Raw genomic sequence first — 15,296 nt, forward strand, 5'->3', positions numbered from 1 at the left:
GGAGAATCACTGGATGAATTTCTGAAGGAAATTGTTGATGTTGATCATTAAAATCCACCAGAGATCTTTGCAAAAAATAATATTGACAATTCCCTGGATACATCTTTGATAGATGCATCTTTGGATACCTTCATGATATTTTTCTGAAAATCTATTTGGGGAATTTCCCATAGATTTTATGGTGGACTTCCTGAAGAAATCTCTGGAGTAATTTCTAAAGGTAACATTAAAGAAACTACTGGTTAAAATCTTAAAGAAAACCTGAACAACAGTTTTGAGGGACACCCTAAGAAATCAGTAGAGGTATCTCTTGAAAAATAACTGCTTGCGTTCTTGAAGATGTTCTGAACGGAAGTCTCGGACAAAATCTTAGCGAAATCGATGGAAGAATTACTGTACGAACTACCCCATTTTTTTATTAATTTGAGAAATTTTATTTGAAGAAATCCATAAAAAATAATTATGGAATTTTTGAAGTAATTTCTGTGGCTATCCTAAAAATTCATGATTGAATTCTTGAAATTAACTTGAATGAAATCCATGCAAAAATATACTTAAGAGTTCGAATAAGAATCTCTTTGACTCAATTGACTGCTGAAGTGATTTTGGAAGTAAGACCTGAAAGAAGCTGTGGTTTATATTAGATTGTTCTTAAATTTTTGGAACAAACATATGTTTTCAAGAATTAGATCAGTCGCAACCAGCCCTGCCAGCAACAGCAGCAACAGCAGATGTTTCGCTTCACATCTATAAATGTAGATACATATGTTTGAGCTCGGTACCCCATTTGAACCAACTAGTCGTATACATATGCGGATAAAAGTTCCGTCGAAAAGTCCCCCCCCCCCATTTTCTTTAGCAATTTGCGCAGTTGATGGGCTTGATTCCGGCACCCAGCAAAGAAAGCGAACTTATCTCCGCCAAGAAATAACTTTTTTACGAAATTACTTTTTTTCTTCGGCAAGTTCTAATTGCTAAAATGTCAAAAAGCTTATCAGCGCACGAAACCGTTCTTTGGTTCGTTCGTTCATCCGCGTCGATTGCCGTACTGCCGTAAGTTTAATTGGGCTGACTTTTTCGGTGTTGTTGGGATCCTCGTCTTCGTCAACCGGTGTGTCTTGTGTTTTGACGTTCCCTTGAGATATTATTATTCCACTTGGTCGGTTGGTTGTGAGTTGCAGCTGGCCTCTCCTCTCGGTCAAGTTGGACGTTTTGCGACGATAATTGTAAGCGACTCGGGCTCGGATCTGGGTGTCGTCTTCGTTCTGGTTGTGTGTCGTTTGAAGTCGAGCCAGTTGGTGTTCCCGGTTTAAGATTATCAAGCAACATAGAAGTAGTTGCCGTTACACTAAGATGCCGACTTGAGACAGTGAGAGATTAGCATCGTTTACGCAGTTAAATGATGGATCACGTGCTAGGGAGAGCAGTTGTTGTTTCGATGGAATTTACGTTTGTCGTGAAATTGTTGGAATCAATTATGTAATGCCAATTGGAAACATGGAAGTCATAACAAAATGAAATACATACACTGTGTTTCAAATTGTTGTAAATATTGTAAATCAAGGTTACTATTTCTGAATATTTTTCCACCGAAAGAGCCTTCAACCTACTTGAGATTATCATAAACCACTGTAAATTGGCATCGTACGCCATTTGAGAAACTCCTAATTAAATACTCAGCCAATAACATTAAAACGCTCACAACTAGCAAAATGCAGGGGAATCCCTTGCTTCTTCTTCTTTGACCCGCACATTCCATCGACGAGCAGTTGTGGAATGCAGAAGGACAAAATTTGATGCATGCGACAAAAACAGATGTGTGAACGGTTACTGCCTGCTTTACTGAAGCTCGGGATAATGCAAAAACGGGAAAATTCTTCCGGATTCTTCACGGTGCCAAACTACCTGCTGGCCGGGCATTTCTTCCTCAGACGGATGTGTCTTTGCTATGTTGACTCATAATCCAAAAGTTACACAACCCCTGAACTTGTTCCATTCGGGGCCTCAAACTTTGTCAACGTCGCCACGTGTTGTCGAATTGATCATAAGAGAAGAAAAAAGTAAGGTTTCCTTACTTACCGCAATCGCCAAGTTTTGTTTGTTGGTTACATTTGTTTTGTCTCCCATCACACCCGAGCAGTTGTCCAACTCTGTTAACCGGTGCAGTTTCATTCAGTGACTGAGATCCACCTCATTGTTACTGGCTTCACGACTATGACGTGAAGGTCGAGAGTTTGTTGCAAAACTCTGTGGAGCATTCTTTGCTGACATTGCTTCCTGCGAGCAATGCTAGATGTGTAGCACTTGAGTTCACGAGTTTGGCGGTGAAGCGATTAGCGTGGAAAGTTTTCATTTTTTCCAGTACACTGAAGCCTCTATTTACGTCGGAGTCGGGTAATATAAGGAAAACCATAACTTAAATGGAATTTGTGTTAAAATAATAAAATTCTTGCTTTAGAAGTGGACTAAAATGAGTCTTATGTGACAAAGCTTTTGTAAAGCTTAGCAAGCTATATGCAAGTTTTCCTTTCCTTTTTCCGAATTCCGTGGGAAATAGATCTTTTGATCCAAAAGCGTCACCAGTGATATCCCGTAGACTTATGAACAACATTTATACCCTCATAGACTCATGAAAACATCTACTGTCCAAAACATGGGACACTGTTTCTCGAAAACTTCTTTGAGGCTATTCAAGAACTCCTTTGAGCATAGGCCTTCTGATCTACAAGCATAGCCAGGGATTTTCGGAGGATTATAAATATAGTTGATATTCCATCATCTTTTTTTTTGCTCTGACGTTACGTCCCAACTGCGACAGAACCTGCTTCAAAGCTAAGCTCAGTTCTTATGAGCACTTCAATAGTTATTGACGGAGAGCTTTTTCTTGCCAATTGATTATTTTCGTATATGTGTATCGCCTGCAGTGGTGGAAGTGTTCGCATCATGAAGCACCTCATGAGTGAAATCCAACGTAAAACGAATCCGACTCACGAACAGGCTAGGTGTGAGTAAGTTCACACCCGCTTGCTCGGAAGGATATACCAAAAGAAATGGCAAAAAGTTCGTGAACATTCATTTGCCAGTAATCACACAAGGTGTGATTTATTATGGTTTCGACAGACAAATAAACTGTATAACCATCAAATCGACAGTAAACTACCGGTTTTTGTAGTCTAAAACCCTTGAAAATCAGACATCTCGAAAGGGAAACAGCTTTTTGTCTAAATCGCTCTTTAGAGCTCCGAATACGTTCACGAATCACTTTAGCTTGGTTTACTCGCGAGCCCAGAGACAGATGCGAGTAAATCAGCACTCTGATGCTCGTGAGCATTTTGTATTGTTTTTTGTTTCGATTCAGCAGACATGTTCGCCACTTTGGTCACTCAGTTTGGTCTTGCCGAATAGCTGCGCGTTTGCTACTATGGCTGTTTAACCCTAATACTCAAAGGAGGTCTTGGATAACTCAAAACAGTCGTTAGATTTCAATCATAATACATTATGTTGGTTTGTACCTGTTTAAGTATAAACTACCTAGAAAACTTAGGTTATGCCAGTTGATTTGAAGGCTAATACGCACAGAATGATTGTAAACCATCGTTTACTTATACATACTTAGGAAATATTTTATTCAGCCGGTTCGGATATAAACCCTATTAATGCTATGGGCTGATCTCAAAAGTGCTCTTGGATATGCTTACCCACTCTAAAGTCTTTGGGATTCTAATTTGATTGAGCCTATTTGGGTATAATCCAGCCTCATCAACGTTCAATATATCACTAATTATGCCTGTAGATTAGGGTACGGCTTATTTTTCGAAAGTTCTCAAAACCAAAAATTCGTGTGCTCTTCAAAATTCAAAACACAGAAACGGAGAAACTTCAAAATTTGAGCCAAGAATATTAATAATTAAAGGTGGTGCAAGCGACTTGAAGGTGAATTTTCAAGTTATAAAAAATGACCTTCAGTTAAGGTGAAACATCTCGGAACCCAAAGATGGCCGACTTGTGCTCCTACTCACGCTTTCAAAAGCACTAATCTGGAGATATAGTTGGCAAACGTTTCTGATCTTTTTATTTTAAGATGTTTGCTAGTGCACAAATCCAAAATAAAAAGTACACTGTTGTTGGATGCCATCTTCGCGAGATTTGTGCCTTTGAAGTTTCAGTACAATCTTAGAAGTTGATTCCAAACTGTTTCACCTTAAGTATACATATATTTTTTTTTATTTTTCGACCAATTTTGAAATTTCTAGCATCATTCCCTTCAAAATTAAATTTATGAAAACTTTGTATAGCACCAAATTTGTTTAAAATCAAAACTAGGTTTAGTTAAAAGTAGTTAATTCCATTTTTTTTCCTCATTTTACTAAAAAAATAACCTATGTTTAACTTAATTTTTTCCGATTTTTGCCAGCAAATCTCTATCTTTGAGGCTGAAACTGTTTTTTCTCATTTGTTAAATCTTTGAAATGGAATTTGCAACAATTTTTAAATATTTTTAAAATATTAATATTTTTGCATGTGTTAAAAAATATATGCCAACTCGCAATTAAAATAGGATGCTTTATTGACTTAAGTTTTAAAGAGAAAAAAAAATCAATTTCCGGCAAAAAAAAAAAAAACTAAAAGTATTCAACGAAATTTGATTTTTTTTCCTCCAAAAAATCATGTTTTTGGGTAGTTTTTGTTGAATAACTAAGTCAAAACCATTTTTTAGAGAGATGTTTTGTATAAACAGTTGAAAACCAATAAATATGCTCCACAAATATGTGAAAAGATTTGGAATCGGTTGAGTATTTATGAAGTTATGGTTAAACAAAGTAGATTTTTTTTAAGAAAACTTTTTTTTTAACTAAGACTTAATTTCAATTTTGAAGATAATGGTGCTAAGAGTGTGTCTTTGTTATTAGTAAAATTGGGTCTCTGACGCCAAAATTCTTGTTTTTATTCTTGTGAATGCTGTAATTGTACCCAATTAGCAGGTCTCCTCTTGAAGCCTTGATCACTAGTCCAATCCAAGTCTCTGTTTCAGGCCAAAATCACTAGATTGATGCAAGTCTCTCAAAGTTTTTTTTTGTAATGGAAGGACTCTCAAGTCTTTGTTCTTAGTCAAATTGGTCGCTGACGCGAAAATTCTTGTTTTTCTTTTTCTAGTGAATGCTGAAATTTTACGCTATTAGTAGGTTTCTTCTTTAAGACTTGATCACTAGTTTAATGCAAGTCTCTTTTCAGGCCAAAATCGCTAATTATATGCAGGTCTATCAAAAGTCTTTATTTTTAATTAAAGAACTCTGAAATCTTCATTCATAGTAAAATTGGTCTCTGACGCCAAAATTTTTGTTTTTCTTTTTGTGAATGTTGAAATTTTATGCAATTACTCTCCAATTATGTCTAACATTCCTCGAGGAATAGCTTCATGGATTTTTCTAGTGATTTCCCCAGAAATTTCTTCTGAACAATTTCCAGGAATTCTACCGAAATATCCTCTTGAAATTAATTGCATAATCTCCTAGGAATTGACCAAAAAATTCTACTGGAATATTTTCAAAGGATGTTCAGAGAAATTTCTCTAGAATTGTATTTAGGAAAAAATACAAAATTCTGAAAATTTCTTAGATTTCCTCCAAATATTTTTCACAAATTCTTTCTCGGATTTTTCCAGTAGTTACTTTAGTGAATTTTCCGAAGATGCTTGCTAGAGTTCTGTCCGAGAAAATCCCCAAATGTTTTTTTTTCCAGAGTTTTTGAAGAAATCCGTAAAAAAATATTTAGGAAGCCTTACAAGACTTCCTCAAGGAGTTTCAACGCTGATTGTTCCATTTTCATAACAGTTTTAACAGATTTATCCCGAGATCCCGGAAAATCTCGGGATTTCAAAAATGAAAATTCCGAATCCCGCGAATTTTTTTCATCATGAACCTCTGATTCCAATGAGCTCTTGGATAAGCTTATACCATCGTATGACTCAAAACTTGTAAGACTATGTTTGTGTGAGTTTGCTTGAGTATGAACTTCATTCAATGACCGACGAGAGAAAGATCTCTAGTGGCGGTTCTAGATCAGAATTTCGGATCTCAAAAGAGTTCTTGGATATGCATACACAGTCTTTGGAGTCAAAGATGAGTCGGAGACATTAAATTCGGCTTGTTTGGGTATTATTATCACTCATTAACTTTCAATATATCTCTAAGTGTGCCTGCAGATCTGAAGACTTTTCTAGGAAGCATAACTTTAAAGATAATTGATTTCAATTACTTGAAGCAGTTTTTTTTTCTTGTTAGTGTACCTATAGATGAGTGAGACTCTTCACATTGATTTTTAAGACAAAATACAGGGCTGTTAGCGGGTCTCTTCTCGAAGACTCGATCACTCGATCGATTTCATGCAAGTCTCTACAAAGTCTCTATTTTTAGAAAGGAACTTTCAATTCTTTATTTTTAGCCAATTTGGTTTCTGTTGCCATTTTTTTTTGTTTTTTTTTTTTGTCTTGTGAATGCTAGTGAAAATTTTTTGATCCCCGTCCATTTTGAAATTTTAAGTAATTTTTCTCGAATGATGTCTTCTCACATTCGTCGAGGTTTTTTTTCTAGTGATTTCACCATAAATTTCTCCGGGAATCTTGCAGGCATTCTCCTTAAAACAATCCTCAAGACATTGCACACAAAATCTTCCAGGAATCGGTCCAGAAATTTTACTAGAGATTTTTCAAAGGATGTTTCTTCAAAACCAGCTGTAGAAAATCCTACGCAACTATGTTCAATAATTTCCGCAGGGTTTAGTGTGAAAATTTTCCCAGATACTATTCCTAGATTTCTTTCAGAGATTTTTCCACCGATTCTTTCTCCAATTTTTCCAGCAGTGCTTCCAATCATGCTTACAGGAGTTCGTCCAAGAAAATTCAGAAATGTTCATTTCAGAGTTTTTGAAGAAATTCGTTAAGACATTTTCCCAGAAAACCCTTCAAGAATTGCTCAAGAAGTTCCAGCGCCGATTTTTTCGTTCTTGCAAAAAAAATCATGAATTTTTTTCTAATAATTCCGACAGGGTATCTTGAAAGAATCCTAGAAAAAAATCTTAACGACAATTCTGGGGAAAATCGAACTTAGGATTTTCTTGAGAAATTTGTGAAAGAAATTCTGGAAGCGTTCCTGAAGAAACTTGAGGTAATTGAGGTTTTATAAATCCAAGTTGAATTTATAAAATTATCTTGAACAAATCAACGAGAATTTGTTGTTTGAAGGCCTGTAATATAATAAATAACCATATCTTTTCATCGCATTTCAATATCGTATTATCAAATCTCGGATTTTTTCTGTTGTGAAGTATTTTAAAAATAAAAAATACTTTTTCAATATGAAACCCTAACAAACGTTCAATACAGTAGTTCCCAACTTTTTTTTTGAAGCTGCGACTTTCTTTGAATTCCGCAGAGATCCCGCAGACCTCCAAATATGGATTTTTTCGGAATTAATTTTTTTGGGAGCCGAAAGTCTCATAATTATTCAACAGAAATTCTTGGGAGGCAAACCCATTAGTTATGTCTGTGATGTACTACAGATAATGCAAGAATTCTTCTATGACCATTTCAGTTCATTGAGTCCACTTAGATTCTGGCGATTTCATGTTGTTGGAAAGACTCCAAGTCTACCAATAATTCCCACCAGCAATTTTTGATGATATTATTGAAAGCTTGATAGAGATTTTTCAATAATTATCCAAAATAATATTTACATCATCTGAAAGATTCATTCAGGTATCGCCAAGATTTTTTCCAAGAATTTGTGAAGATCCAAAAGATTTTCTTTTCAAAAACAGGATAGGTATCAACTTTGCATCTATGGAAGCTACATTGCTTATTTTGAAGAATGGTGAATCCTTAAAAGCCAACTATTAGCCGTTGGCAGAATTCGTTAAAAAAAATCGCAGGAACTCTTGGAAACTTTTTCAAATATCTGTCCGGCATCTTTGCACAAATCTTCTGTAGTTTACCTCTACAAAATTTAATGTTAGTCAAAAGCCTCATTGAAATCCTGATGACAGATTCTAGATCAGTTCTTCAATGGTTTGATTAAAAATATGTTTTCCAATCTAGCCAATATTTTACAAAGGAAATTCTGGGAAACTTTTTAAAAATTTTGCCAGAAAGTTTGGTGAAGGATTAGGCTGAAAGTTTGCCACGAATTCTATATGATTATCTGCAAGAACTGTAGTGATTTCAGTTTCTGGGGTTTAAAGTTCTGTAAAACATTTAAGCAAAGCCTTTTTGGTAAATGTAGGCTTGCAATCTCTTATTTTATCGGTATTTGCATAGTAAAAACCAAACATAATAAATTGCATTTGATAAGTATTTGTACTATAAAACAAAATCTTAACTTTTTCAATTATGCTCTTTTACAAAAGAAGCAAAGTAAAAATTTCTCACGAATGTTCATCAAACAAGAAAATCGACACTTAATTAAAATGACTATGGGGACAGCTCCTTGGTGGCTGTGAATCACCGGTTGGGAAACCCTGGTTTAGTTGGAATGAATGTAGAGCTTCAAATACGATTTTAATTTCATGCTGATCAGAAACATTGGTTTCTTGTTGTTCCCAAATAGAACATACATTCACCAATGACAAAAAAGTTGTCTTATTGCGAGTCAGCTTCCGCAAGTTTATTTAAAGCAAATTAACTTGCTGCCCAGTGCATTGAAAAGCCAAATAGGCAGCTAGGGAAGTATATTTACCAAGCTGTGTTTCAGTAGACAAACAAACTTTCAAAATTTTTGGTTTCAAATAACAAAAAAAGTAGAAGTTCTATAAATGATGACAGCAACTGCACCGCATGCTCCATTCAGTCGATCATTACGATAAACGTCGGGCAGAATTAAATAAAATCGTGTTAAACATTGAGACTGAGATAGACGAATAAATTAGTAACATCAAGTACCAGTCGACCCTTCCTACTAAGATAAACAAAAAAGTTTGGATTTCATCTGAGATTGGATCCAGGTTTCAAATAAGTTTCGGTAATATTTGCTGCAGCCAAACCTGCATGAGTCGATACCTGAAGGAACAATAGACTCACGGAAATATCGAGTCATGGGACAGAAAAGCTTTGCAATGCTTTTTGAGGGGACCATCATAGTAACAATCTACCCGACTAGAGGCCTGCAACAAAAATATAATAAAATTTAATCAGAATATGATATGCATATCATATTATGATATAATTTTTTTAGGCTCCGTTATCCATAGAACATAATAAAACAGAAATATAACATAATGTGTTTCATTTCCTTTCAAGATATTTTTTTGTTCATTTTTAACAACTTTATAACAAAATAAATATATAGTTATGCATTTCAATAATATACAATATTATCGTATTTCGAACAGTATTATAATTTTGATACTTTGTATCAAACATTATAACTTGGTTTGATATGTTTTTGATAGAATTAAAACACATTTTGTTATGTTTATTTTACTATTCATACACTTTTTGTTATAATTTTAGTTATTTTAACAACATCCTGCATCAAGTTTGTAACAACCTATGTTCTAAAAAAACTTATAACATTATAACATAGGCTGATATAATTTTGTTATGTACCCTTAGTCGGGTACGGGAATGTACCAGCCTCAGGCTGAATTTCCCCATAATAAAGAGCCAATTAATTATAGTAACAATCAGTGCTGTTAAATGTCAAAATTTTTGAAAATTTAAAATGCTTATAGCACCCTTCCAAGCGAAATATCGCATCAGCAAATATTGCCAACCGATAGTAATTTGGAAAAAGTCATCGGGAAAAACAATTTTCGATGACTTTTTCCACGGGAAGGGATGATATTAGCAATATTCAATTGTCAAAGTCACGTGATATTCATGACATTTAAGAGCTGTGGTAACAATGAAATTTAGTCTTTAGTATCTCCATGAGTCAATATTTAGTCATGGAATATCGACTCGTGGAAGTTTCACTGTATATGCATCTTATTGGCTGCTATAAAATTGAACAGCTTGTCCTCTTTACTGTTCAAAGAACAATTCCAATTATTGAATCAATCTTAAAAAACATTTTAATTATAAAATTAATCAATTGTTCTATGAATTAAAGTGGTGCTATTTCTATTTCAATTTTTCATGAATTTGTGCTGAAATCAAAATCGAACCCAAATAAATTCAAACCTAGCATGAATGCTCGCTCATTTATCAGTGCACTATGGGCCAGGGACGCAATCTGGCGGGACAAAATTTATAACTCGGTAACGAAGCGTTTCCGGTATTTGGTGTCTTCGGCAAAGTTTTTTGTAACAACGTGGACCATCTACTGACATAATCGGATATTTCGTAAATCATCCGCATAGGTGGCGCTACAATCTTACTTTTTACTGTGACGTTCTAGACTCTTGGCACTTTTGATAAAATAAACAACTCTCTCGAAGACGTCAAAATTCCACAGCCTACTGTTTTCGAGTTATTGGCAAAAGTAGACCAAATTAGTGAAAAAAAAAACGATTTTTTCCTCTGAATTTAACTTTCTTTACTAAGAATCATGCCATATGATATTTTTTGCTTTAATTTCATATAATAATACGACGCATGAAAATTGAGAAATAATGAAAAAAAACTTGAAAAATAGAGCAGAAAAATAGTATTTCGTATCCCCGTCTATCGTAACACTGCTTCCCAGACGGGCTCTGTCGCGCTCGGTTCCGCCTATCAGCATGTACTTTGTTTTTGACGCATTCAGCACCAGGCCGACTTTTGTCGCTTCACATTTCAGGCGGGTGTACAGGTCTGCCATCACTCCAAATGTTCTGCCGACAATATTCATATCATCCGCGAAGCAAACAAATTGGCCAGATCTTGTGAAAATCGTACCTCGGTTATTGAACTTATTGGCTCTCCGCATGACACCTTCTAGCGCAATGTTGAACAGCAGGCACGAAAGTCCATCACCCTGTCGAAGTCCCCGGCGGGATTCGAATGAACTGGAATGTTCGCCCGAAATCTTCACGCTATTCTGCACACCGTCCATCGTTACTCTTATTAGTCTTGTGAGCTTGAGCTTCACGGGAAAGCTGTACTCGTCCATTATAACAGTGCAACAGAGGTTGAATGAGATAATTGAGAGTATCTCTCACTTGCTCTCTGTAACAATCATGATCCGCAACACATGATAAGAGTCTGTTTGTCGGTGAATAAAAGCGCATGATAAAACCCATCTAATCAAGCTCCAAAACTGGGGGGCACTACTGTGCTATAGGATATTGCCAGTAAAGTAAAACACCTACCCCCAATGATAAATAAGCGAGAAAAAAAGGGTTTTATCGTTGCTCTCTCTGTGGGACTCTTTTTCGCTGCTGTTATTTATCAAGTTTGTTTTACAACTTGCGAAACATTACCGATTATGTACCGATACAGATGCGATGTTTTTCATCGCTTGCTTTGATCGTGCTTGGAAAACAATTGGGTTCAAATTTTGCAATGCCTCTAGTGCAATACTAAAGCTTGTGGGTAGTTTTTCAATTTAGATCGAAAAATGATGTCCTTGAATAGCGTTATCCAAAAAAAAGCGCAATAGAAAATGTAAATGTGGCTCAGTCATAGAATAAAAAAAAAGTAAACAAAGCCTCTCAATGTTAGATAGGTCCTTTTGGAAAGTTGAGTGAAAAATGTTGTTTTTAAGGCAGAAAAACATGGTGATTTTATTCTAATTTTGCTTGGTGGTACACGGATAAAAATCTGATCCCCACACCATGATTTACAAATCATGAAATTCATAAATTGGTTAGGTCATAATATCAGGATCACAAATCATGGTTCCTGGAGTCATAATCATGATTCCTCATAACCGTAACATCCAGTGTGAAAACACTAAGCGACGCACTTTGCTTCATCTCTTCGTTTCGATCACTCCTAATACAAGATGACAAAGCGGTTGAGTGGTAGAGTACGTGGCTCACAATCGGAAGGTTCTTGGCTCGAATCTCAATGTATGCTATTTTTAACATTTTTTATTTTGTCGATCATAAACGGATGCGCGACTCAGCATTTTTGGCATTTGAATCATGATTCCGAGCAATCAGCTACAAAAACCTAACGCGTGTGTTGCGTTACGGCAATCTGACTCATGATATCATGAGTCCAAATCATGGTGTATTTTCATAAGACGAAAACACGCTGGAATCATGATACCATGAGCCATAGTCTTGTTTTTGGATTCTGATTTCTACCCGTGTAAACGGAGGTTTTAGTGTATCTCTAACTCGAATTGGGAAAGTGATAATGTCAGCGAGCAGCAGCATTAGCAGTAGCAGCAGCACCACTTAAACTGAGAAGCAGACAATAAATCAAATCCTAGTTGGAAAGCTTCTCTTGCAGTGCTCGCAGGATCCGGGGAACATTGAAGGGGTGCAGCAAACTGCAAAATAATGTGTCGATTTTTTCGCTAAAAGTTTTCGATTTTTCTCGTTTGGTTCAGTGCCAGCAGAGTGATTCGAGGAGAAGCTGCAGGAAAAACTGATTCAGAAGTGAAGTGAAGTGGAAAACGAAGAAACCGAACCGAATGAGCGAATAATATTCGCCGCCGCTTTCCGAGTGAGCTGTGGAGCTGGAGATCAGACGAAGAAAGAGATTATAATAATGATGGAAAAATTAAAATAAAATGAAATTATGATAATGGCAGAAAGAGTGTGGTGAAGCGAAGGGCAGCAAAAAAAGAGTAAACGAATACACGGTTTGGGATGAGCAAGGTGTGTAAGTTGTGCAGATTTGTGCAGTTGAGAGGAGCAACACACAGCTTAAAATCCTATTAGAGAGTGCAGCAGAAGAAACGGAAAAGGGGGTTTTGTGATCAACCACCGGTGGTTCTAAGCACGCCATCACTATCTTTCTATCCAGCCAAGTGCAGCAGACAGCTCCTAATGTGGCAACTCTTGCGTCTGCTGAAATGGACAGACTAAACTAACGGCAAAGGAGTGTGGAAGCGAAAATAAATATTTTTACGATCATTTGAGCGTCCAAAGGGCTTCGGCTGAACCCTTCCTTATCTGAAACGCAGATTTCGCAGAGTGAAGTTCCGTCGTAACGCTGCGAAATAAGAAAAAAGTGCAGCTCGGACGAAACGGCGCTGGAAATCAAGTCCGTATTGTTTGTATAAAAATAGTTATCATAAAATTAAATATTAATAACGAGCCCCCTGCCGTAGAACAAGTGAACATTAGGCAGAACCTCGTCGGTCGCACTTTGGGGGCTAAATGAGTGTGGGAGAGTAACGCAAAGAAGAGTGCAGAAAGAGTGAGCGAAAATAGGCGCAGAAATAAATTGTGCGAGGTTATGATTCCATGTGTATAATTTTTGATAATAAATTTTTATTGAGCAATATTGTATTGTAATCAAATTCAGATCGCATAATTGAAGCACTGGTGGGGCTTTATGACTGTTGTTGTTGCTGGTCGGTAGTGCGTGATTGTGTGAACCCATAGCGACCAAGGGGGAAAAACGAAGTGAAAAGAACGGGCCTCGAACGCAGGGCTGTAAAGCAAATAACGAATTATACAGATTAATTATCGAGTGCTTGGCTAGAATCTGATTAGTGCGCGAAGCGAGCATTTGCGGTACGGTATCGTGTAATTATCCAATAAGCCACACGAACCCGTCGTCGAGAGAGACTCATCACAAAGAGGAATACAATTCTTTGTGCACCGGCGGCACTCATCGCAAGCATAAGAAGAGGAGTGTCCAACCCTCCAACCCAAATCCACCCGGAACTTCCACAAAAAAACCGCGAAAATTTCCGCCTTACTCGACGCCCGCACGGTTCCACAAAAATTCTGCAAACTGGAACCATATGACGTAAGCACGATGTACGCGTACGCGCAGGGTGGATCGCAGGGTCCGCCACACTACGCTACGCCTAGTCAAGCGTACCTTCCGGCGAGTCACCATCCGGCCTATCCGCCGTATCATCCGGGTCCTTCGACGCCGCCGGCGACGATCACCTCCTATAACAACGTTCCCGGACCGTCGTCGTTGCTCGGGCACCACTATGGGTCGCCGCATCACATGCCACCGCCGCCGCCTCCGATATCGGCTGCAACGCATGGTTCTTCGGCGGCGGCAGCGGCCGCGGCAGCAGCAGCAGCAGCCGCCGCAGCCGCAGCGGCTGGAGTTAGCCCGATGCAGACCGACCCGCAGCTGACGGACTTGAATGCGCAGCTCGGGATCCCCAAGCGGAGAAGGTAAGAGATTTGTGTAATATTGTTATACATCACTAACGAGACAATCGATTGACAAAGCTATAAAAATGCAGAGGGCTCTTGGGTTTTTGAACAACGGATTTGTTTTTAAAGGACAAATAGGGCAATTTCGTTGATCTAGAACAGTTCAAGCTAACCCTAGCTTGGTTTATCTATATATTGGAACTAGTCTAATTGTTCCCACAGAGTAACAAATACGTAGAGCAGAGATCACCAAACTTCGACTAGCGTGCCGGATGTGACCATTTGTATAGTTTTATGTGGCCCAGGAATTTATTTTGGATTCAAGTGCGATATGTTCTGAGCACTTTCAAGGTCACCATTTTGCAAGTCCGGAAGGTTTCAGAGACGGGTCTTGCCGTTTATTCTAGATCTGGTGAAAGTATTGAGGATTCCGTAAACATCAGAGTTGTCTTTGACTTTATCTTAGTTGGTTGATATTAACCAAGTTCTGCTGAATATGTGTTCTTTGCAGATCTCCAAAGTGTTATAGGAGTCGAAATCAAGTACCTTGGATGTTTATTTTAAACAATGTTTCTAAGCTCCTAGATCGTTTGAATATAGATTGATGTTAAAAATGGCAGAGAATCTTTGAAGCTTTATATTTGAACACTTGATGTCTTGCTGGAATTTTGCGGATCACGATGTTTTGTAGCTTTTGTAGCTTTTTCTTAGCTTTTCTATTCTATCTACCTATATATTTTTGCGCAATTGATCCACATTTCTGGAAAGATCCATTCCGAATTCTTGCCAAATTTTTGAAATATATCAGAGCAATTCGCTAGAGATTTTGACAGCTTCTCACAAGTTTCATGGTCGGTTATGCTAGTGATGAGAGACGGTTCCTTCTTGAGCTCCTAAGATGTCTTCTCACAAGGTGCTTTGGCACAATCGAGATTCCTTGAATCCCGTACGATATTCTAGGTTCTTGGCAGAATTCTGGCGCTATGTTTGTTAAACATCAATCATCGTTCAGATCTCTAACTGATTGATAATCCAACTAACGGATCCCATAAAAAACTTTTGGTGCGTTCTTGGTTGAATTC

The 15,296-nt window shown here is 37.3% G+C and overlaps 1 protein-coding gene across 5 annotated transcripts in view; it reads left to right on the forward strand.

Annotated features, from left to right (window-relative positions):
• Positions 1–15,296, forward strand: part of LOC5573241 (aryl hydrocarbon receptor nuclear translocator homolog) — a 675,904-nt gene that overhangs the window by 123,899 nt on the left and 536,709 nt on the right. For 4 of the 5 annotated variants that reach the window (XM_021847206.1, XM_021847209.1, XM_021847207.1 and 1 more), the window contains exon 2: positions 12,474–14,232. The exons of the other annotated variant lie outside the window; for it this stretch is intronic. In XM_021847206.1, the coding sequence (XP_021702898.1) occupies positions 13,856–14,232 (377 nt within the window). In that variant the 5' untranslated portion in view covers positions 12,474–13,855. The remainder of the gene's footprint in view (positions 1–12,473; positions 14,233–15,296) is intronic. 5 annotated transcript variants of the gene reach the window in all.

This window comes from Aedes aegypti, chromosome 2 (assembly GCF_002204515.2).
Source record: "Aedes aegypti strain LVP_AGWG chromosome 2, AaegL5.0 Primary Assembly, whole genome shotgun sequence".
NCBI lineage: Eukaryota > Metazoa > Arthropoda > Insecta > Diptera > Culicidae > Aedes > Aedes aegypti.